The 24,587-nt window shown below is 54.1% G+C and overlaps 1 protein-coding gene across 1 annotated transcript in view; it reads right to left on the reverse strand.

The window, feature by feature from the left end:
• The window catches only part of Neurl3 (neuralized E3 ubiquitin protein ligase 3), a 19,280-nt gene extending 3,405 nt beyond the window's left edge, over positions 1 to 15,875 (reverse strand). Inside the window, exons 1-4 of the mRNA XM_023717469.1 lie at positions 15,515 to 15,875; positions 10,417 to 10,502; positions 2,021 to 2,266; positions 1 to 90 (exon numbers count right to left, since the gene is read on the reverse strand). The exon at positions 1 to 90 is cut by the window's left edge and continues 441 nt beyond it. Coding sequence (XP_023573237.1) covers positions 1 to 90; positions 2,021 to 2,048 — 118 coding nt within the window. The 5' untranslated portion in view covers positions 2,049 to 2,266; positions 10,417 to 10,502; positions 15,515 to 15,875. The remainder of the gene's footprint in view (positions 91 to 2,020; positions 2,267 to 10,416; positions 10,503 to 15,514) is intronic.
• Between the last annotated feature and the right edge of the window lie 8,712 nt (positions 15,876 to 24,587).

Below are 24,587 nucleotides of genomic sequence, written 5' to 3' on the forward strand. Positions count from 1 at the left end.
GGCGCGCCGTGCGCCCCAGCTCGTCCACGCGCACCTGCGCGCCCTGGGCCGCCGCGTGGAAGCGCAGCGCCTCGCCTTGGACCTGCGCATCTGCGGGACAGGGCGAGGATGGGGCACCGTCGGTGTGGGCCGGCTCCCAAGGGGGCCCTTGCACCCCCGGAGCCCGCCCTGACACCCCTGGGGCCCCATCCACCTGTGGCAGTCCCATGTGGACGCCATTTCCCCCCTCTGCCTCTCTGACCCCACTTCCCACGGGGAGCCAGCAACACTTGTGAAGGCCTCGCCCCCTCACATGATCTCCCGGTCCTGGCACAGAAAGGGACTCAGCAGCTCCCAGGGGCTGCGCGGGCCAGGGGCAGAGAAGGGTCTGAGGTCAGCGCCCTGCGCCATGCGGGTCCTGCCAGCACCACCCTGTCACACAGGTGTGGCGGGAAGCCCTGTTCCTCACTGCTGTCCCTAAGAGGGCTCCTGAGGCAATACTTCGGCCCTGATGCCACCCTGAGGGGCCCCGTGAGAAATGGAACTGACCCTCTGGGGCCAGGGACCTGGAGCCCTCCTGCTCAGCCCTGTGTGACCCGTCCTTCCTGGCCAGCTGCTCTGGCCCCTCCGCGTTGTCTGGGCAACCAGGCCGAGGGGACAGGATTGGCACCCGCACTCCGCAGGGCAGGTGGGGAGGCCCATTCACGGCCCTCTGCCTCTGAGGGCAGCCTGGGGAGGAGGGAGCTTCTCAGGAGTGGTTAGGTGGGTGCCTGTGTCCTTGGCGGCACAAAGAGGCCCTGGGACCGCAGAAGAAACTGCTTTGCCCTGGGTGGAACCTGACACACTGCAGTGCTCTGGGATCCCTTCAGTTAGAGCAGGAGAGGGGAGGGGACACACCAATCCCCCTCCTCCCAGCTGTACACCTGGGTTGCAGCCCTACCTGAGGCTGCCCCTTAGTGACCACTTCAGTTTGGCCCCCCTTAGCTGGCACCACAGATAGGGAACAAAGGGCTCCTAGGGGCCTAGTCTCTCCACATATGCTGTCCTGGACAGCAGTACTGGCTGTTCACTGTGCAAGGCCCAGGTTGAATGGGGCTGAGCCACTCTCAGCCTGCGAGCCTAGCACAGGCCTGCAGGACGTACACACCGCAGCGCCCTTTCCTCTGCCTTGCACGGGGCTCTGCGGCCTGACTGGGGCTGGGTCACATGCAGTGCGAAGGGCGTGGGCACCCATCTCTGCCTGGCTCCTCCCATGCTCTGACCTGGCTGCCTGGCACCTAGTGCACCCCCTCCTGCTCTCTCACTCCAGGCTCCTGGTGCAGCGCCTTCACTTTGCAGCCTCTCAGGGAAGTGCCTGGAGCTGAGGAAGCTGTACAGGATAGGCTGTTCTGGCCAGAAGGGTTACCCAGGTCCTTGTCCCCCCAACCCTTGTGCTCCTTCCTTTATGGCCCTGTCACTGCTCCACCTGTAATCCAAACAGTTGGCACAGCAGGGTGGCCCTGGGTATGGCCCTGCTGGGGTGTGAGTCTCAGGTGCCCACCGGAGGGCAAGGGTGCACTGTCTCAGGGGCTCCCAACCTCAGGTCATCAAAGACCACCCAGCGCCCTCTCTTAAGGGACACTTTGGGTCAGCACTATCCCAACCTGCAGAAGAGGAAACAGACCTGGGGATGGAACGACTTCCCCAAGATCCTGCAGCCCAATTTGGCCCACCAGGGACCCCTTGCTTTTCTCCTGGCCCCTAACTCTGCCCTGCTGCCCAGCCTGCTGCCCTTCTCTCTCTCTGCTTGCCAGGATCTGAGACCAAGATGGGCTGGTGGTTTTCATGTCATTGCATCAGTCCTGGCCAGAGTCTTTGCTGGACCCCTGGCAGGACAGGAAACTCACGACCTCACCAGGGGCTGAGCGCATCAGAAGCCCTTCCTGAGTGACGTCAACAATCATAGCCCCACTACCTTCAGTACCACATGCTGACCCGAGCCCTGTCCCCTACGCCTCCTGGGCCTCAGAGCCCGGCTCCCGGAAACAGGAAGTCTCCTTACCAGCCTCTGAGCAGAGGTGGGCACCCATCAGCCCAGGGTCCTTGGGCACAGCTCCCCTGTCTGGCAGGAACTGTTGGGGAAGGCCAGGGCTCAACTCCCCGAAGCTTCAGCGGGTTTCTTTTTTATGGGTGGAGATCATATCACAGGGTTGATGATTAATTAGACGGGGCTGTCACACAGTACAATATCCAGGGAATTTCCTGGTGGCTTCTCCTGGCTCACAGCAGACCTGCTGCAGCTGGCTGCCTGAGAAAAGGAAACAGGACAGGGCCCTGAGCAGGGCGGGTGTTGGGGGGCCTTGCCTCACTTCTGACCCAGCACAGCCTGGCCCTGCATTATTGCCCAGCGCAGGTTAATAAGTGCCTGTGTCCCGGGGTCTCTGGTTCTCTGGGCTTGGACTGGGGCCTGGGCCTTAGGAGTTTCAAAACGTATCCCTAGCCAGGTGTGATGGTGCATGCCTGTAATCCCAGCACTTGGGAGGCTGGAGCAAGAGGATCGTTTTGAGTTCCAGACCAACCTGGGCTGCAAAGTGAGCTCAAGGCCAGCCTGAACTGCATAGTGAGACTCTGTCTCAAAAAGACAAAAACAAAACAAAACATAAAAAGCAGCCCAAGTCGGCCAGGTGTGGCAGAAGCGGGAGTATTGCGGGTGGAAGCTCTGCCTGGGCAAACTTCTTAGTGAGCTGCTGTCTCAGAAATGGTCTCTTTTTCTTCTTAAAGTGATATATAGTTCCATGCTACTTTCTAGGATCAGCCACAACATCAAGAAGCAGCACTGGAGGTCAGGCCTTTGAAATCCGAGACGCTCTGGCCCTGGATTCCCGCAGGGAAGCTGAGGCTCTCGCACAGGGAAGGGGCTTGCCCTGACCTGGTGCCTCCCACAAGCAATGAGCGCTCGAGTCTCTGGGGTCTTGTTAAGAGCAGACTGATGGGAGGCTCCCGCCCTGGGGACTGTGGCGTTCCTAACAAGGGGTCCTGCGTGCGCACCTGGGCGCCAAGGCTCCAGAGTGGCTCAGGGCTGAGTGGCCTGGCCCTCCACCCCAGGCTGAGGTCCCAGGGCCCAGATCAAGGAGAAGACTGGGGGTCACTCTGGTGAACCATTGGGGTGGGAGAGGATGAGAGGCTGAGCGAGCCAGGTTCTGCACCCCGTGTCTCCTTGTCGCTCTTGGACTTTGGTGTCTCCAACAGGAAGCCCGGAGGAGCTGGTCGAGGGACCCCTTCACACCCGTCATGGTCCTGCCACCCTGACCTCCCCGCTCAGACACCCCGTGCCAGCTCCCCAGTTTCTGCCCCAGGAGCTGGCAGAGTTGGTGCTGGAGTCACAGCTCTGCTCCTCCCCCCGGACTCTGCCACAGCCTGGTTGCCAGGAGAGCTCACAGTGCTGGAGCCAGGGGCACCCGGCGATCGGCCGCCTCCGTCGGGCTGTACATGGCGTCTTAGCAACCAGCTGCAGCTTCACTCCAGCCCATCTGGAAACTTACTGGGTGAGCTGTGGCCGTGCAGCTGGCCAAAGCCAGCAGGCAGGTGCGCCGGGCCTGCGTCCACCTGCAGGACCTCGGAGGGGGTGGCCAGTCAAACGGCCAGAGCCTCCACAGGCCACCATCAGGGGGACAGGGCTCAGGCAGGTCCCCACCACACGCGCTCTGTCTGAACTTCTGTGACAGACTTGACAGGGCTCTGGGCATGCCACCTCAAAATATGGCCTTTTGGGCCAGGGAGATAGCTCAGCAGCATAAACCTGGCAAATATAAGGTTCTGGGTTCAATCCCGGTACATTAAAAAAAAAAAAACAACCCAAAAAACAACAATAAAAATAGCCTCAAGGGCCAGCCAGATAGCTCACTGGATTATAGCACCTGCTTAGGCAGACACAAGAACCAGGATTCAATCCTCCTCAGCATGTTGTGCAGGTCCAGCTCCCAGGGCTCTCTGAGGTGGAGTTTGAGACTGGGTGTGGTGGTGCACACTGGTAATCCCAGCACTGTGGGGAGGCTGAGGCAGGAGGATCACAGGTTCAAACCCAGCCTGAGCCATTTAGTGTCTTGGATGCTAGCTCAAAATTTACCAAAGGACTGGGGCTACAGCTCTGTGTGAAGACCCAGGGCTCTGTCTGCAGTAGGGGTAGTGGGGAAGGCACCTTAGTGTGGCATTTGGGAAATCAGGGGCAGGGAGGCCGAGTTCACCTCTTTTCTCCTAAGAAGCAGACCACACCCCCAAGTCAGGAAAAGGGGAGAAGTGGAGCAGCCGTCATTCCCACCTGCGCATCCTGTCCTCCACAGTTGACCTGTCCACCACACGCGTCCCAACCCAATGTCCCTGCCACCAAGTACGCTGCAAAACACCAAGTTCCTTGTTTCTTTGGGTCTTCATTTTTTCTTCTCTTTTCTGGAAGCACTGGGACTTGAACCCAAGCCCTCGAACCTGTGACGCATGTGCTCTACCACTGAGCTATACCCTCAGGCCTTTTTATTTGGTATTTTGAGGCAGGCATTACTAAGTTTCCAGCCTAGACTTCAACTCAAGATCTTGTTGGCAGGGCTAAGTGCTTGCCTGGTAAGCACAAGGGCCTGAGTTCAATCCCCAGTTCTGCCAAAAGATCTTGTTGCCTCAGCCTTCCCGACGGCTGGGATTCCAGATGCATACCACCACCCTGTCCAACCCGGAGTCTCCATTTCTGAAGGCTCCCAGGTCAGCACCTTCCCCTCCCGTTCCTCTGGTGCCATTAGCGGGGCAAAGCCGGCCCAGTGCGACCCGACAGCCTCGGAGCTGGAGCAGCGCTCGAGTGCCCCCTGCTGGGCATGATCGGTACTGCAGGGTGCGCTGCACTCCCCTAAGCCCTGAAAGCTGCCAGGTGGCTCGTCCTGTACTGAGGCTTCTACCCGCTCCCTCCCTGGGCTTTCTTTGTGTAGGTTACCAGACAAGAAGCCTGGGCGCTCTGGGAGCTACCCTTGCCATCAGGGCCCTGGAACCCCAGTCGTGCTGCGCTGGCAGCACCCATCTGTGAGCCTGCTGAAATTGCTGAGGACGGTTTGGGAGGTAAGAGGTTGGGGTACTGTGGGAGCGGGGTTGTCGCACCTGGAAGCGCGCTCCTGGGCACCAGGACCATAGGCACAATAAATGGCCAGAGAGAACTTGGCAAGGCCAAACAGGTCAATGTGTTGCTTTTTTAAAGGTTCACCTGATGGCCAGGTAGGTGGAGTGACACACGCCTGTAATCCCAGCGTTCAAGAGGCTGAGGCAGGAGGATCACTGAGTTGAAGGCCAGCCTGAACTACATAGCAAAACCCTGTCTCAAAACAACAACACCAACAACGTTTTGGGAGGACGTACACAGTTAACTGCGAATGCCAGGCTCTTCTGCACAAGGGATGTGAGCTTCCATGAGTTTTACTATCTAGAAGGGTATGAATCCTTGCAGACAACTGCAGTGCTGCGTGTGACAAGGTCTAGGATGGTTTACAGGTCCGTAGCGCAGCCAGCCCGGGCGCCCACTCCCGTGGTGCCCAGCCACGGTGTGTGGCATTTACTCACAATGGAACACTGCTCAGCCAAAAGAAAAGGGGATCGATTCCCGTCATTTGTAAAACGGATGCAACTTGAGACCATAATGAGGAGTGTGAACCAAGTCAGGCGCGGTTCCTCTGACTCGAGAAGCGCAAAGGAAAAATAAAGAGAAAAATAAAAGACAGCTAAGAGGGAGATAGATCCTTGGCAAGGGTCCGGAGGCCAAGAGATGGAGGGAGGGAGGCGAGGGGAAGGGGAGGAGCACGGAATCTGGATGCGCCGTGCGTAGGGACCCACTCCTCGTAACGGATGCCGTCCTTAGGCACTGAGAACATAGACAAGTAAGCTGGCACACACAGCAGCGCGAGATGCAGACGTCAGGACGGCGCTCCCGGGCGAAGTGGCTGGGAGGCGCCCCAGGGAAGCCTGTAGGTGCTGGGAACGTCCTCCACCTCGGTCCTCCACCTTGGTCAGGCGTGTGGCACAGTGCGCGCTCTGCTCCCCGCTGGCCGAACTCCGGTGCTCACAACTGCGGAGCTTCGGGAGTCCCTGCCCAGCACCGCCCCCTGGTGGAAAGAAGCGGGACTGACGCGGGAGGGAGGCGTTCTCCTAGGGCGCTCGCCGCCGAAGTAGTTCACCAAGTGGGCCCTCCCCTGAGCACTCTAACATCCCGGGGGCTCCAGCATCCTCTGCAGTCAGTAACTGCCCGGCCCCTGTCTTGGGGCCGGAGGAGGGAGGCTCAGGAAGGTCACGGTGACACTTCCGCCCTGCCCCTCCCAACTTCCCCACCCCCAGTCTGGACCAATTTCTGGGTGCTGATCCACCCAGCACCTCCACTGACCTGTGTCCCTGCCCCTCCCCCGGCCACGCCCGCCTGGCCACCCGGTCGTGAGTGGCGAGCAGCGAGCAGCGAAAGGGGAAGCATGGCTGTCACTTTCTGTCCTGGGAGGGGACAGCCACATCTTTCCTGTGCATATTCCACAGTTTACTGAGTACCAGCTATGCGCCAGGTGCTGTCATAATTCCAGGTAACTAGAAGTTGGAGAAAACCCAATCCTTGTCCCTCAGATTGTTCTCAAACTCATGGCAATCCTCCTGCTTCAGCCTCCCAAGTGCTGGAATTGCAGGGGTGCACCACCACACAGGCTTTTACTAAGCTGACCTAACACAGGCGTAGGGAACACTCTCATTTACATCTCATTAGCCAGAACTTGTCCTGTGGGCATACTATGCTGCAAGGGAATCTGAAAAATGTCTGAATCAGGAGAAGCAGCACCTGGCACGGTGGCACATGCCTGTAATCCCAGCACTGGGGAGGCTGAGGCAGGACGATCGCTGCAAGTTCAAGACTGGCCTGAACTACAAAATGAGCTCAAGGCCAGCCTGAGCTGCATAGCAAGACCTTGTCTCAAATAAACCAAAAAAAAAAAAAAAAAAAAAAAGGCGCAGCTATAACTCGGGGCTCTGTCCTGAGGGAAGGAGACAGTGGCTATCGAGTGGATGGCTGGCTATCAAGTGGGCGTAGAGGTAACGGTGGGTGCCCATCACAAATGCCACACTCAGGGGCTTTGGACTCTGTTCTGTGAAAAACAGAATTGCTGATGGCTCTGGGAGTGTTAGAAGGTGAGGAGGAGCCTAGGCAGGGTAGCAGAGGTGAGAGGCAGCACAGGTACCAGGAAGGCCACAGGCCTGCTGGGCAAGGGTCTGGGATAAACATGGTGTATGCTGAGTGCTGTGCAGGAGGTGGCTGCTGCTTGGAGCACGGGAGGAGCACGGGGAACAGACAGCAGGAGAGCTGGCGCCTGTGGCATGCTCCAGTGCCTTTCTGAAATTCTGTTTTTTTGAAACAAGGTCTCTCTATGGAGCCCAGGCTGGCCTTGAACTCACAGTGACCCTCCTGCCTCAGCCTCCCTAGTGCTGGGACTGCAGGTGTGCGCCACTATGCCTGGCGTCCTGGGGATATTTTCCTTGCATCCCTGTGCATCTTTGTTCCCCTGATTTTACTCAAGTACCGTGACCCAAGCACTTGCAACTGGCGATTTCTAGGGTTGGATGTGGTTTATGCCTGAAGGCTTCAGCTCTGGAAGACTGGTCCCAAATGTGTAACGGTGAGGTTCTGGGACCTTTACGGGACAGGCCCTAGAGGGAGGTGGTTAGGTTACTGAGGGCATGGCCTTGGAAGAGATTAATATATTTTTTTAAAATATTTATTTATTTATTTTTTTATTTATTACATTTATTTATTGTGTGTGTGTGTGGCCAGCTCAGCCCACCAGGGGGCGGGGCTGGCTGGCATGTGGTGCTGGGGATCGAACCGTGGTCCCTGTGCTTCGCCAAGCTTGATTCAAGTAGGTGCTTTAGACCACTGAGCCATCTCTCCAGCCCCGAGATTAATATTTTTGGCATGGAACCCAGGTTCACTTCTGGGAGAGGTGGTTATCATAAAGAGATTACCCCAGCCCCCAAACTTTCTAGCTTCCTGCCTCACCATATAAGCTAAACAAACCTCTTTTCTTCATAAAGTACCTAGCCTGTGATAGTGTGATACAGCAACAGATGCTAATATTGAAGTAGTATTAGTACTGAAGTATATTAGTATTGAATATTAATATTGACTTTTAACTGAAAATTGAGAATCGTGCAAGGTGTGAGTTCATGGATTTGAGGCCAACCTGGACAACATACTGAGAACTTGTTAAAAAAAAAAAAAAAAAAAGGAACTTAGGATCATAGGGCAAGCTGAAAGATAAAATCACCATGTTAAAGGGGTTAAAATATAGTGAAAGAACAGGATGTTATAATAAAGGACAGCTTTTAAAACAACCAAGAGAATGAAAAATATATAACCATTGAATTTTTAAACAATTTGAATTGAGAATATCACTTGAAAGCAGGTCTGGGCCAGCCAAATGGCTCAGCAGATTAAAGTGCCTGGGGGCTGGAGAGATGGCTCAGTGGTCTAAAGCACCTACTTGAAACAAGCTTGGCAAAGCACAGGGACCGCGGTTCGATCCCCAGCACCACATGCCAGCCAGACCCGCCCCACAATAAATAAAAAAAAAAAAATGTAAAAAAAAAAAAAAAAAAGATTAAAGTGCCTGCAAGCAGGTGCAGGGGCCAGGGGTTCGAGCCCCGGGCCTGCCGCACCAGCCCCAACTCCGGGGCGCGCTGAGATGGCAATTGAGACTGGGCATGGTGGCATGCGCCTATAATCCCAGCTCTTGGGAGGCTGTACCCAGGTGGATCACTTCGAATCTGATCTAGTAGTGAGCCCCTGAACACCCTATAGACCCTTCCCTAAAATGCAAAAAAGAAAGAAAAGAAAGCAGGTCTGAACAATTTCTCAGGATGCAGCCCTCTGCCAAAGAGAATATTTGAAAGGAAGGGTAAGAGGCATGGGTAATAAAATGATAAAACTGTGTTCCAGATGAAGAAGAGTTCCAAGAGAAAAACTCAAAATGGATGGGAGAAAGATTTGTAATATTTGAAAGGACAGTGGATGGAATTTTTCTAGCATGTTTCAGAAATAGACATGAATTTTCAGATCAAAAAGTCACATCATCCTGGGCACAATGAATACAAATAAATGCATATGTGGACACCGCAGAACACCAAAAAGAAACCTTAAAAAATAATCAGAAAAGAAATAGGACTCACTTAAAAGGAAGCTTGTGCTGGGCATGAAGGTGCACACCTGTAATCCCAGCATTCCGGCGGGCTGAGGCAGGAGGACCACAAGTTGGAGCCCGGTGGGGACACCTGAGTGACTGAGCAAGACTAGGTCTCTAGGTGACAGAAATGAAAAGGGCTGTGGGTGTAGCTTGGGAAGGAGCCCCTGGGTTCAATTCCAGGTACTGCAAAGCTAGAGATAAAAGAAATAGATAGATATTGCTTCTCGGCCTTTTGGCTAAGATCAACTCTCCATAATAGAATAAGTGTTTTAATAGGAGTTTATTCTTTGAGAAAAAAAAAAATAGGAGTTTATTAGCCTTCTGCGACTGTAACAAATATCTGAGGTAATCAACTCCTAAAGAAAAAAGTATATTTGGCTCAAAGCCCATGAGCAGGCCGCTCATCGCGGGGCAGCACATGGCGGAGAAAGGTGCTCACCTCCTGGCAGGGACAGACAGCAAAGCAGAAGGCACTGGAGTGCCGCGGTCCCCTCCAGCGGCGTCCCTAGTGACCTGAGGATCTTCCAGTGGACACCTCCTCCCCATAGTGCCACCCCGGGGCGCAAGAGCTTGCTGCGTGCACTGCTGGGGCCACTCAACCTCCGACGGCAGCAGCAGCCACGAGTAGAGCTACAGGAGGCAACTTTAGCCTTAATAAGGACCGTAAGACAGCAAGCATACGTCCCTCCAACGTGCTGGACGAAAGCAACCATCACAGTTGAATTCTGGCTCCCTGAAAATGACTATTGAGGAGGGGAGGGGCACTTGCAGACCGGAAAGTATCTGAACGATCACTGGGATGGCAGTAATTGCCTGCACATTGTTAAGAAGGAACCCGAACTCACAGCGGAGGTGTACAATAGTGAGGGTTCCCAGTTATCTTTTAGGGGGGTCACACATCACCCCCAAATTCACTTTCTTGGCGCGGAGACACAAGGCCCACCACCCAGAACTTAAAGGAGGAGAGGTTTTGTTGGCTCACAGTTTGTAGAGGTTTCAGTCCAGGGTCAGCAGGCTCTAAGGCAGGGCAGCGTGGCACAGGGACGTGGCGGAGGAGGGCTGCTCACAGCATGGCGGCCCGGACCATGAGCGACAAGGCTGCGCAGGGAGAGGGGCCCTTCCGGGCCCGCCCCCAGGCCACACCCCGCCTCCCCGCAGCCAGTCAGCTGCAAGCCCCGCCTAGGAACCCTTGCCCCGCTTAGACACAGACTCAGGTACCAACCATCATAGTGATGCAGGAACTCTCGCGGGATGCAGCAAGGATGGCGTGACTGTGTCCCCAGACCTCTGGGCCTTCAGCCGGAAAGCCTGGAATGGCAAAGTTGGTCTCAGAAGACTGAGGGCTGGAAGTACGCTGAGGCTTCTTTGCCTAAGTGTCACAGCTGAGCTCGGAGCCCAGAGGCCCTGCAGAGCCTTTTCTGTCCCAGTTGCAGAAGTCACACCCTGTCACTTGCATCTTTTTTTTTTTTTTTTTTTTTGGATTTATCAGTTTATTATGATTTATAAGAGACAGGGTCTTGCTATGCAGTTCAGGCTGGTCTTGAGCTCACTTTGTACCCCAGGCTGGTCTCAAACTTGCAATGATCCTCCTGCTGGGATTACAGGAGTTCGTCAGACACTTACACCATTCTGTAAGCAAGTACGCATGGGCAGCCGAAATTCAAGTGAAGACTTAGACCCTGGGCTTGTGGGGGCGTGGCAAGGTTGTACCACGTGGGGAACGTGACTGTCCCTGCCTCGGGAGATCACGCCTGCCGCGCTGAGCCTGCGGTGCAGTCCTAGATTTTTCATCAGTAACAATACTGAGGAGTTCATAATGCTGAAGATGAGCTAGAAGTAAAATGTTAGATGGTGACATAAGGGAAATGAGAGGTAGGTAATTGGAGTTGAAGCCGAAAAGATCTCTGGCATTGGTTGGCAGGGGCGGAAAAGATACGGGTTCACTGTATCCCTTAAGTCAGACGGAAGTGTAAATTAGCCACTGAAGAAATCAACAGCTCTTCTAACAGGGAAGAGGGCTGCTCTCCCACACACTAATCTCACGTGTCCTCACCTCACCCCCACGAGGTAATATGAGGTACAAACAGACAATACACTGAACGTTTAAATTTTCAAAAACAGCTTGTTTGGGCCGGCCAAATAGCTCAGCAGACTAAAGCTCCTGCTTAGGCAGAGGCAGTGGCCGGGTTTGATCCCCAGTGTGCCGTGCTGGCCCCTCCCGCAGGGCGTACTGATTGAGACTGGGTGTGGTGGTGTGTGCCTGTAATCCCAGTTCTTGGGAGGCTGAACACAGGTAGGTCACTTCGAGTCCCATCTATGTAGTGAGAGCTAGTAAACCCTGTACTAAAATAAATGAATAAATAAACAGGTTTGTTTGTTTTGGTGGAACCAGGAATACTGAGCCATCTCCCCCACCCCCTTTTTTTTGAGATAGGCTTTTCCTATGTAGTTCAGGCTGGTCTTGAACTCATGGTGATCTTCCTGCCTTGGCCTCCTGAATGCCTGGATTACAGGCATGTGCCACTATATCTGGCATTAAATAAAAAGATTTATTACACTGAAAGACGCTTTGACCTTAATCTCCCTCATAGTAGTCCCTCTTACTTCAGGATACTTATCCCACCATTCTTGCCACCTTCAGAAGCAGTTCTGCAAGTCCTCTGGGAAGTGGTTTTGTGTGGATACCTGGATCTCCTGAACTGATTCAAAACCTGATGGTACATCTTCATCCCCCTTATTCTCAGCCTGACGTGTGTGACTTGTGGCTCTTCCTCAATGTCAGAATGACCAGCAAAGGTAAACATTTTTTTTTTTTTCCAGAACCAGGGATTGAACTCAGACCCTTGCGCTTGCCAGGGAAGCGCTTATTCTACGGAGCCATCTCCCCAGCAACATTTTGAATCAATTCAAGACACGGAAACAGCTGTGAAGGCCCACCTAACGATATTCATGAAAGAGGACTTTCAGAGCCACTACAGAAAGAGGCAAGAAGGTTGGGATAAGGTATTCGAAGCCAGAAGAGTGTTTGTTTGTTTGTTTGTTTCTTTTTTTTTATTTTTTATTTTTATTTTTTTTTATTTTTATTTTTTTTTATTTTATGTGTGTGTGTGTGTGTGGCCAGTTCAGCCCACCAGGGGGCGGGGCTGGCTGGCATGTGGTGCTGGGGGACTGAACCGCGGTCCCCTTGCTTTGCCAAGCTTGTTCCAAGTAGGCGCTCCAGACCACTGAGCCATCTCACCAGCCCTGTTTGTTTGTTTCTTACCAGGTCTCACTATGCAGCTCAGACTCGTAATGATCCTCCTGTCTCAGCCTCCCCAGTGATGGGATTACAGGCATGTACCACCACACCCAGTTTTGGTGGCCAGTACTGCATGTAGCATCAGGGATCGAACCTGGGTCCTTACGCTTGCTAGGCAAGTGCTTAGACCATCCAGTTATCTCCTCAGCCCCGGAAGCATGTTCTGAGGGAGGTTCATGGAAATGTGTCTTTGACTGTGATAGTTTTTTTATTTAAATATTCACCATATGGTTTTATCCCACCTCATAAAGTCAGCCCCTGTCCCTGTGTCTGAGTCTGTAGTTCAACTAACTGTAGGTCCAGAATATTCTAAAAAAATGAAGCCACATCTGTGCTGAACAGATGTATGGAACGTCTGTACGTGTGCATGCGTTTTCCTTATCACTGGTCCCTGCGCAATGCGGGATGACAATTGTTTCCACAGCACTGACTTTGTTGGAGGCCATGTAGACATGGTTTAACGGCTACAGTGAGGGGCCTGTGGGGGCAATCACTACACTATTTTACAGGAGGGACTTGAGTGTCCTTGGCTTCTGGGCTCCTGCGTGCAGCCCCCACCCCGTGATGCAGAAATGAGTGCTCCCATTTTGCAGATAAGCACCGTGAATGCCAGAGAGCTCATGGTACAATCGAGATCACACAGCACGGCAGGGCTGGAGTCGATCTGACTCTGACCCCAGAGCCCTTTCACTGAAGAGGAGCCTGAGCCTGATTGTCACCTTGTTTGGAGGGGTAGTGATGCTGCAGCAGGCTCAACAGCAGCCCAGCAGCCTGCCCACCACTCTCCCCAGTGCCCCTCCAAACCAGAGGGAGCAGAGGCCCCCAGGGTCTCTTGAACTCCCCTCTTTAGGACAGTCCCTCAATTCATAGTCTGGGTCAGAGAGTTCCTTGCCCCAGGGTGGTGCTGTCACAGCTGGCCCTGCTCCTCTCTGGGCAGTGCCCCTCCCTTCCAGGGGAAGAGTGGCTGTGTCCTGAGGGCATGCGACCCAGGACAGCTGACCTCCCCAGAGATGTGGCCAGCTCACAGGAAGAGCAGAGCGAGGTCATCCTTGTTCATCACAAGCAGAGCCTGCAGTGGCTTTTGGGAGCAAGTAGCTAGATATGCGAGGCGCTGTCCGTGGGAGGACGTCAATGCGATGCAGGCCACAGACTGAGGCCTGCTCCTGCAGCCTGTCTCCCTGTGCTGTGTGTAGCACGGGCAATGTGTCCCTCCCGATCCTAAATCCCTGCAAAGGCGCTTCGTGCTGCCCCGGCTTCATCGACCAGCAAGTGACAGGGCTGAGAGCACGGCCACAGCTCTGGGCCAAGGCACGTGCTGTAGAGCCCGGGTCCTGCTCCTATTTCTAGTTCCTTTCACAGCCTCGAGAGTTATCGCTGTGCACATTTAAGAGATAAGGAAACTGAGGTTACTGAGGTTAGGTAACTTAACCAAGGTCACATATTTAGAAAGCGGTGGAACTTTTCAAAATATGAAGTTGGGGAAACGCACATCATTTGTAGAAAAGTTTTCGACAAGGTCTAGGAAGACAAGTTTCCAGTTAACCCTCGCATACCCAGAAAAGTGAATTCCCCGGAAGGCCCTGAGTGCCGCGCAGTTGATGTACTGATTAACAGAGCTCTGGGTAAACAGCCCAAACCACAGGAAGAAAAAATGTGCAGAAATTAGCAACAGCATTCTCTGAATTCATGCCATGCAAAGGGGAGCAAATACACTTCTCTCCAAGCATCCGGCCAGAGCTGAGGTATGTGGGCCGCAAGTGGCCAAGGGGTCCCCTCCCTACCCGGTCTTCTCCTGGGTCAGCTCCTGCCACCTGCAGAACTGAGGAAGGCAGGACGTGCTGGCATGAGACAGTAGGTGGCTGCCAAGCTGCAGCGTGGTCCTGCGCTGGCCTCTTGTCTGCTCTGGACCTTAAATTTCCCATCTGTGAAATCTGGTGACAGGACACGCGAAAGCCTGAGGGCCATCTCGGGGAGCTCCCCCGCAGCCCCAGGACCAAGGCCTCCGAAGGGGCTGCTGAGCCCCCAGGTTCCAGAAGAGGGAAGCAGGGTATTTTTTTTTTTTTTCTTTTTTTTGCCAGAACTGGGGATTGAACTCAGGTCCTTGCACTTGCCAGACAAGTGCTTATTCTACTGAGCCATCTCCCCAGCCCTAAGGCTATGTTTTTAAAATCCTAGATTCCTCTCACCTTCCTGGGCTTGGGGGACCTCCATGGGCACACTGCCTGGGATTCCCCGCCCCTCCCCCACTTGGCCCTTTAAGAGTAAAGTGACACCAGCTGTCAAGCTGTCAAGAGGAATGACACTCTCCCGCATGGAGTGAGCCTGGTGCCTGTGCCAGTGTGTGCTCAGTCCCTCCACACTGTGCCACCCTGGCACAGTGCTCTGAGAGGCGGCTGAGTGATCATGGGGTGCTCATGCCTATGGCCAGGTCCAGGGCAGCCCTTAGCATCCTACTGTGACAGACCCATGAGTGGGCACTGGGAGGCTTCAGGACATGCCATGAGGCAGAACCTCCTCCTCCCTGTCCTGCCTTCTTTCTGCCCTCATTCAGCACCTCAGAAGGCAGGCTGGGGGCTGGCGAGATGGCTCAGTGGTCTAAAGCACCTACTTGAAACAAGCTTGGCAAAGCACAGGGACCGCAGTTCAATCCCCCAGCACCACATGCCAGCCAGCCCCGCCCCCTGGTGGGCTGAGCTGGCCACACACACACACACACACACACACACACACACACACAATAAATGTAATAAATAAATAATTAATTAATTAAAAAAAAAAAAAAGAAGGCAGGCTGGAGCCAGGCGGTGGGGGCACAACTGTAATCCCAGCCCTTGGGAGGCTGAGGCAGGAGGATCACAAATTTGAGGCTAGCCTGAACTGCACAGTGAAATCCTGACCACCCCTCCAAGAAAAAGAAAAAGAAAGCAGATGTTCCCAGCTATCTGCCACAGCCAGGAATCCTTCACTTCTCAAGGTCACCCCGGTGGGTCCCCCAAACCACTCATCATAATACCGAGCATACCTTAATAGCAGTAGTAGGAGCTGATCCTTCCCAGGACCTGGGTGCCCCTGGCTTCCCCATACTGTGGCAACTAAAGCGGGTGCCATATGCAAGGTCTTCCCCAGTGGCCCCCAGCCCCACCTGCCCTGGCCCACAGCATTGTCCTGGAGCAGGGCCGGGGTCCTGGGCTGAGGCTTCCGGCAGATGAGTTCTTCCCTGCACTGACCCTGTGGGCCTGAGCTCGGCTGTTCTCCATGCTTGTCCTTGTGGGTGGCGTGTGCCAGCCAGGCCCTGCATGCCACGCTGCGTCCAGCTGTCTCTCTGCCTCTAGGACGCTTCTGCGCGAGACCAGCTGTGCGCCTGCCTGCCTGGGAGCTCAGGACGGCCCGCTTGCAAGGCGGATTTTGTGCTGAGGCAGCAGCAGGGCCTGGGCAGGTGCTCCGGGAGGCTGGGGAGATGAGCCAGCAGCAATGTCTTCTACACCTGTCTGGAGGTCAGGACGCCACTGCACCCAGCAGGGTCCCCAGGCCAGAAGCATCTGCGTCCACAAAACCTGGGCCATTGTTCAGGGCCGAGGGCAATTTGCAGCCGGAGACTGGAGGGACCAAAATCCATGCAGGCAACTTCCCACTTTCTGAAGTAGTTCTCAAAGCCCTCTTTCCTGAGTGTCTTTAGTTGTGTTGTTGTACTCACAACTCAAGCTATGATGTCCGGAATTGATTGAAAGCATTTACCTTTCATGGTCATTTTGACCTTGGGGAGAGAGCCAGAGGTCAGATGGTGCCGGATGTGTGGGTGAGGTGGATGTGGCTGCCCTGCCTTTTGGTTGGATGGCAGCCAGAGCCTTCACTGGATTTTTGGTCACACCTCATCAAGACACCACAAAAAAAGATTTTCAGAACTGCTTCTGAGTGTTTTCCAAGTGAGAGGAGTATTCTGAGGAGATTTGTGGCAATGTGTCTCTTACTGTAATAAAATTTTAAATTTAATCATTCACCCTGCTTTGATCACCTCTTGCATGTAGAAATCAATGTTTCTCTCCTGTGTCTGGCCAGTGAAACCCTGTTCCTTAGCCTGAGGGTGACCCTGAGGATTGTGGGTGCAGGTGGGGGGGTGAAACCAGCCAAGGATGAAGCAGGTGAAGTGGAGGTGATGGCCGGACCCAAGTGCTGGTCTTTGATTTGGCTTCAAGCTGGTCTGGTAATGGGGCACCAGTAGGTTCAGAGTGGGTAGATACCCCAGGACTTCCAGGAAAGTGCTGCCCCCTCCTTACTGGGTTGTGCAGGGTTTTGCAAGCTGGTGGGCAAGGACTAGCTGAGGGGACAGCGCTGGGGAGGCCGGCGGAGTGACCTGAGATGGGCAAGGGCTGGGGGCATCGGTGGAGCCTCTTGCCTTTCACCTGAGACCCTGGCACTGCCTCGGGGTGGCCCTTCCTGCCCTGTGCCTTTCCCCCGGGTGGAAAGAGGAACTGTGTGTGGAGTGGGGCTTTCAGCCAGCCCCCAGGGGCCAGTGACTTCGGTCCTTTTGTTCCCTGCCTGGCAGTCATTCGAGCCTTGGAGAAATATTGGCGGCCTTGCCTAACCGAATTATTCTTTCAGTTTGAGGTAGCACCTCCTTTTGACTCAGATCCGGCTGAGCAAAGAAAGCACTTTCTGAAACCCCCTCACCCACCCAACCCCCTCAGTCCCTGTCCCCAAGGCCACCATCAGCCAGCTCGGCAGCAGCGGTGGCGCCCTAGAGCCTAGGGTCCAAGGGTCTTTGGGGACCAGGTGGGGCTTGATTGACCCAGCACGTGCTCGTGACACCAAAACAAAAAAAGTGCTGAGAAAGAATTTGCTGTCTCCTAAAGAATGTGGAAGTGGAGTCACCTTGATGGGGAAAATCTAAGGCCCGAGGGACCCCAGTGCACGACTTGAGTTGTCCCCAGCGGGTTCCATTTCCAGCTGCAAAGGCAAGGGGCATCAGGGACATTTTTCAGGACTGAGTGCCCCCGTCTCTGGGGCCCTTAGGCCTCCACAACTAACGGGGACCCAAATATGTCAAATCCCTGGGGACACAGGGCTGCCCAGCTGTTATTTTGCAGAATTTTCGTCTTAGCTGCCTGCAGCTCTGCTACTGTTCCCCACAACTGACTCACACAGGACAAGGGGATTTCTGAGCTGTTTCAAAACTTACCCAGAATATCAGGAGTTTCATGCAGCCCTTGTTTATTTTTTAAAAAGCCCCCAAATATGACACATGCATGCCGAAGAAGGGAGGGTACAGCGGGCCGGGCCCTCCCAGGACCTGATGGTCTATGTACTGTATGCAGCCCAGACCTAGCTCTCGTGGGTCCCCACTGTGGCCCGCTTCAGGCCTCTGCTTTGCCCTGGGCTGCAACGAGGGCTCTGTGTTTATGGGGTGCTTCCTGTATAGTTCTAAAGTTCTAAGAAGGGCTGGTGAGATGGCTCAGTGGTCTGAAGCACCTACTTAGAACAAGCTAAGCTCAAGCAAAGCACAGAGACCTCGGTTCAATCCCCCAGCACCACATGCCGGCCCACCCGCCCCCTGGTGAGCTGAGCTGGCCACACACTAAATAAATAAATAAATAATTAATTAATTTAAAAAAAATAAAAATAAAAATAAAGTTCTAAGAAAAACAGCTCATGTGACTGGGGGTACTGCTCAGGGCAGAGTGCTTGCTTAGCATGCATGAAATCGGGGTCCAACCCCCACTGCAGAAAGAAAAGGGGGAGGGAGGGAGGGAGGGGGAGAGAGAGAGAGAGAGGGAGAGAGAGAGAGAGAGAGGGAGAGAGAGAGAGAGAGAGAGAGAGAATAGTTGTTGATTAGTTGATCCAGGATCACCCCAACATCATTAGCAAGGATGCTGAACACTGGAAGTTAGTGGGTCTGGGGCACATGTTCTCTGGAAGGAGGAAGCGGGCCACCCCCCTCACACTCTCCAGGTGGATCTTTCTCTGCCATGCAAACCTCAGACTCACCAAAGGAATGCTGCTGGGTTCCCAACCTCCCTCTTGGGGTGGACCGTAGTGCCTTGGAGCTGTGGTCAAGCTGCCCTGAATGGAGTTGGAGCCCGAATCCTGCTCCTCTCTACTGAGGGTCCAGCAGCAGTGGGGACACCAGCCAAGGGGCGGTGAGCCTAGCACCCAGCATAGAGTCAGAGGGATGCAGCAGGCACCCGGCCTATAGAGGCACCCAGCCCTGGACTCCAGAGAGACATGAGGAGGCCTCAGACAAGGCCCATTTGGAGCCTCAGCTTCTTTCCTCTCCTGGAAGAATCGTAGGCGGCTCAGCAGTGCTGTCAGCCATAAGGTTCCTAACTGGGACGAGGGGCTCGGTAGCTTCTGGCCAGGCACATGGGACCAAGCATAGGAATACAGTGTGGCAAATGTCACACAAGAGCTGTGTGCTGGGAACATGAGGCCAGCAAGGCACCTGCTTTGAGTGGAGCCTTGAAGGTCAAGCAGCAGTTCCTGGCGCAAACGTGGCAGAGGTAGCCAGCTGGGGGGCACTACACACACAGAGCAACTAGATGCATGTGAGCCGCCTTTGCATTACTGAGACAAAATTCCAGAGAGCAGCTTAAGAGAAGAAAGGTTTGTTCTGACCCATGGTTTCAAAGGTGTTAGTCCACAGTAAGCTGATGACGCTGCTTTGGGGCCAGCAATGACAGTAAAACACAGTGGAGGAAAGTTGCTCACTAGTGGTGGCCCAGAAGCAGAGAGGAAAGAAAAAAACCGTGGAGGAAAAGCCAGGGACCAAGTACAATCCAAGTCATACCGTAAGACCCACTCTCTCCAACTAGGCCTGGCTAAGTCTCCTCCATCTCCCAATAACATGATCATTTTGTAGATGCAGGCACAGCCCTGTGACGCAACCACCTCTCATAGTTTCCAAATTGGACAATCAAGATTAACCATATTTATGTGTAATGCTTGGTGCAGGGAGAGAGCTCGGGCCCTGGGGCACAGCTTCCTCATGTGGCAGCACTGCTGGATCTGTCAGGGAGGGTGGCTGGCACCACCAGGGCAGGTTGAATGACACCAGTGAGGCCAAGTCAGGGAGAGAAGTGCGTCTGATCAATCAGAGTCCTTCCCCTGGCCCATGGGTAGAGGTCCCATGGTCCCAGTGGGCAGCCGGGAAGAGGAAGGGGCTTGAGAACTCCAAGTGTCCACAGCGGACCAGGGTAAGACCCCGATGCGAGGTGGAAGCCTCAGGGCCTTGCACACTCAGTGGGGAGCTGCAGTGAGCATATCAGGCTGATCGAGCCGAGTGTGAGCTGTGGGAAATTGCACACGAGGTGCGTGTGCACATGCACAGCTGTGTGACCCCAGCTTGGCATGTGACCCTGGGGTACAGCAGCTGAAAGATACGCCTAGGGGGCCCAGCCCTAGCTCAGTTCTTTAAGTGGCTGCTTCCACAATGCTGGCAGCCTCAGTTTGCTGTAGTTCGATCCCCACAACACTCCAGCCATGCAAAAGTGCCCTGAAAGATACGCCTTTGTGCAGACTGGACCACCACACCTGGTTCACTGTGAGCACCCTGTGTCCAGTGCCTTTTCACACTAACAGCATCAACTGTCAGGAAGGCCAGGCTGGGTCGGACTGTAGCAGTCTCCAGATGGGTCGCACCAAGTCACACAAATCAGAGGCCCTGTCTTAGGGGCTGGGATGGAATGTGGGGGACACACAGAGGGACTTCTGTGGGATCGCATGTTTTTAGAACTAACTGACTCCAGACCACTGCAAGCCTGGCCACTTTGTGTCCACATCATGAAGTCCCTGGAGTGCATTGGGAAGCATGTGCTGGACCAGCTCCCCAAAACCTGGGCACTCGAGGTTCAAGGTGTGAACAGGAACCACTCACCTAGGGGCAGTCACTCGACCCCACAATTCTTCCCTGGCTCTGGGCATCCTGGCCAGACTCTGGACCATCCCCACCCCTGCCCAGGGGACACTGAAGCCCCTTCCTGAATCTGGACAACTTGTTCAGGTAGGGCCTCCCAAGGCCCAGGTGCAGGTCACCAAGCCAGACAACACAGTAAGCCTTCCTTGGGATGGGCAGAGAACAGGCTGAACAAAGGGACATTCACACAGCCAAGATAAGGTCCCTCAGGTGTGGGGAGGAAAGCCATCCATTTCAGAGTTGACTTCGTCTGTGGGGGTTATTTCACTCTTTCTTGATCTCTTTCACTAGTTCTGTAGCTCACTGGTGCAGTTTGAATAGAAATTATGTCCTCTGGGGGGGAGTGTTGGGGGGCTGACATTTGATCTCATTCTGTGACCATCTCTGGTGTTTAGTGTTGGGGACTTTGGAGGAGATTGAGATTAGATGAGCTGGGTTCTTGGTTGAATCCTGGTGGCTTTGTAAGACGGAGAGACCAGAAGCGACACGGGCATAAGTGTGTCCCTGTCCTGTGCTGTGTGACACCTGAGGCCTGATGCGGCCTCTCGACCTTGCACTTCCAGCACCGTGACCCAAATAAACCTCTTTTCTTTGTAACCCACCCGGTCTGTGGTAGTGTGTCACAGGCGGCGGAGAGCAGATGCACACATACACGCAGAATCTGCCCCGTCAGAGGCCATGTTCGTGTCCGCCTCACCACAGCGCTGCGCCCACTTGCTGAAGGCCTATTTCTTGCTCGTACAGTAATCTCGCAAGCTAGATACTGCTCAGCCCGCTGCATACGTGGGAAAAAAGGGTTAACAACATTGACTAACTCTTCACAGGTCATACCACCTGCAAGGGGCACACCAGGGCTGCACAGTGCTGGCCCAGCTCTGGGGCACTTTCTGTTCTAGTTCCCGGCTGAGAGGGCAGCCTCTTGAGCAAAGGAGGGAGTCTGAAAAGAGCTTGACTCAGGGGAAGGCGCCCGGGGCTGGGCTGGGCTCTGCTCAGGACCCCGGAAGCTAAGGGGTCTCTGGGCCTCCCCTGCCAAGGGTCCAGGTTAGGGCACAAGTCCGGGTCTGCGTACAACTGGTGATGCAGAGGGCGGGGATTAGGGGTCCTGAGGCCCTGGTGATCAGCCCCCCTAGCTCATTGTGCTTAGGAGGTCAAAGTCAGGGCTCACCACCACCCTCATCCCATGAACCTAGGGGCTGTCTTAGCCCCACGGCCCCTTAATACAGGGCAGCTAAAAAGAAATGGGGGGAAAAGGACATAAGCGCCCCCCCCCTTTCCTGGAAATCCAGAGGAAAATCAGATCTTCCTGTCCCCTCCCCATCTGTGTCACCAGGCTGTGGGTGGCCATGACAACGTCCAGATATTAACGGGGGAGGTGGGGCACATCCCCCCTCCACCGTCTAATCCCTCCTTCACCTCGCAGGGCCGCCCCCCACGAGGGACACGACTCCAAGCAAAGGAAGCAGTCCCAAACTCCCTTGCAGCAGGGTAAGCTGAGGCTGCCCGCCCCCCCCCCCATATTTTCCAGTCCCGGGCCAGAGCTCAGTCGCAGCTGGCAGTGCCTTGGCACTGAGCCATAGCTGTTGGCATCCAGCGCAGCCACTCACCAGCCCCCTGGAACCGCCTCCCCCCACTCTGATGTAAGCTGATATTTTAATTCTCTTACAAGGAATGGTGTTTAGAGAAATGACTTAACCGGATTACTCATCATCTATAATGACTTGGCCCAACTCCGAGGCTATTCCTAGACGTGACGCTTGAGGCTTTGATACTTTCTCTCTTTACTTTTGCTCCCGCACCTCCCCCCTCCTCTTTTTTTTCAATGCCAAGAAATTACACGATGAGCTTCTCCCCACCCCCGCACACACTCTGCATCCTGGGAGATGTAGTTCTCTTCTGACCACAGCATTTAGACCCCACCCCCATCTCTGCCTGGCAGGCAGAAGCCACTTACCTACTACTTACATTACTTTACCCATCTCGCAAATGGGAGGGACAGCCACAGAACATGGGTGGGGGGTCAGTTGAGATCTAAGTATGTGGCACACAGATACTACCTGACTACAAATTCTGTGTCCCGTGCGTTGTTCAGTGACCTCCAGTCTAAACTTGCCACTTGCAGCACAGCGTGACACACAGAATCAGGCTGCAGTTACCCAGATCCCGAGACCCAGCATAAGGTCCTTTTTCCTTCCTATTTGTGGCACAGAATCTATTCTCTGTTCCTCAATGTCACTGGATGCTCTAGTGACAACAATGTCCACTTCATAGGGTTGGGGTGACATCAAATGAAAGAAGCAAGGCTGTGTGTGGTGTTGAACACGTGGGATCCCAGCAGTGTGGGAGGCTGAGACAGGAGGATGGTAAGTTTGGTCACAGACTGGGTGAATTAGTTAGTGAGACCTCATCTCAAAACATAAAAGTTGAAAAAAGACTAGGATGCAGCTCAGCATGAAGGGCCCGAGTTCAGTCCCTGGTGCGCATGCACACACACAAGAATGGCCCAAGTGAGAGGCTGGCGCAGTGCCTGATGGGTAAATGCTGGTCAAAGGCATTTCCATCCATCCAGTACCAGAACTCTGCTCAGCCCGCGGTTGGCCTTGGGTGCACTTCTGCCCCACAAACTTAGGGACTTTGCTCTGGCCGTAGCAAGGTCTCTGTCTAGCTCAGTGCTGACACAGTGCTGAACTCTGTGAGTCCTACATGTTGAATGAACGCCTGCACAAATGAAGCATTAGCCCTGCTTTCCAGGTGAGGCACTGTGGCTCAGAGAGGTTGAGTACCTTGCCCATGGCTACACAGCCTGAATGTGTGTGTGTGTGTGTGTGTGTGTGTGTGTGCGCAAAACCTCATTTTTCCCCGTGGCCCTACCTGCCCAGGAGAATCAGACTATCATCTTCTAGGTTTTAGAACTTTGGAAACTGGAGTCTCCACCCTGCTGGGATTTGGCCGGGCAGGGGTCCGGGAGGTGGCTCCAGCCCAGCCTCCACCCAAGAAAGAGGCCGACCCTGAGTCTGCAGGAAGGTAGGGCGATAGTGGGGGACACCTGTAGCACAGTGCCATCAGGCGGGAAGCTGGGTGTGTGATCGGGGTTCCATCCCTGCCACCATCACTCCCGCCCGCTTCCCATCCCCAACACTTCCCCAAAGGCCAGAAGCTATTCTTGTCTTTTTCTAAAAGAGGCATTTGAAACCATGAGCCAATTTTTTCCATTCCTGGACTTGGGTATCGTCTATTTCGGGCGTTTGTTGTTTTCCATGAGTTGCGAATGCCACTGTGAAGCAAGCCTTTCCTGGGCAGCCAGCATGGGGAGCCAGGCAGGGCCAGTATTAAAAATACTTCCCGATTTGCTTTTCCTTTGAAAACGAGGCCCTGGGGGCCTTGTGCAACTGCTGAGCCTGGGAACAGAGCTTCTTAGGGCAGAAAACTGGCTGTGTGTTCTGTTTTCGGAGTGTACTGAATGTCTCACCAGGTCCCAGAAGAAGTAACGGCATTGATTCTGCTGTGTGACCTTGTGCAACTCACTTAACCTCTCTGGGCCTGGTAGTCAAATGATCTTGAATGCCCTCCCTGTCAGGTGCCCTTCCTAGAAGGGCCAACAAGAGGTGTGAGAAGGCAGCTATAGCTCAGTCTCTGAGAACACTTGGTAGCAGGATCCTTGGAGCTGGAAAAAACATTAAGAGCCATTAAGAGGAGATTAAATGAAGAAACCATGCATCCGTGCGAGGGCCCGCTGCCCAGAAACTACAGGAGAGAGGTTGATTTGTGAGCTACTGGAAAGCTCTCTAAGGACTGTGGTTGATTGAGAAAGTGAGTTGTGGAATGAGACAATCAGAATTGGGTCCTTTCTACTTAAAGACATGCATAAAACCCACCTATATAGATTTTACTCCACCACGGATGCCTATGGTGGGGACAACACAAACTAATCCGGTAGGGAGGAAGAAGGAACTGGATTGGGATAGTGCCAGAGAAGACTGATTCTCCTGGGGAGAATGTCTTTGTTTATTCCTGGTTTGCATTTCTTCTGGAGAGACCCCCACCATGATGCTAGGGGACAGCTGCGTAGTCCCTGGGCCGTCCTGAGCTGGGATCCTGAGATTGCAGGAGCCAGCAGGAGTGTGTGATTCTTAAGTACTCCCCGGGTGTACTGGTGCTTTCCACAAGGCAGACAGAGGTGCCCTTCTTCTGC

Source organism: Octodon degus, unplaced genomic scaffold (assembly GCF_000260255.1).
Source record: "Octodon degus isolate 3935 unplaced genomic scaffold, OctDeg1.0 scaffold00052, whole genome shotgun sequence".
NCBI lineage: Eukaryota > Metazoa > Chordata > Mammalia > Rodentia > Octodontidae > Octodon > Octodon degus.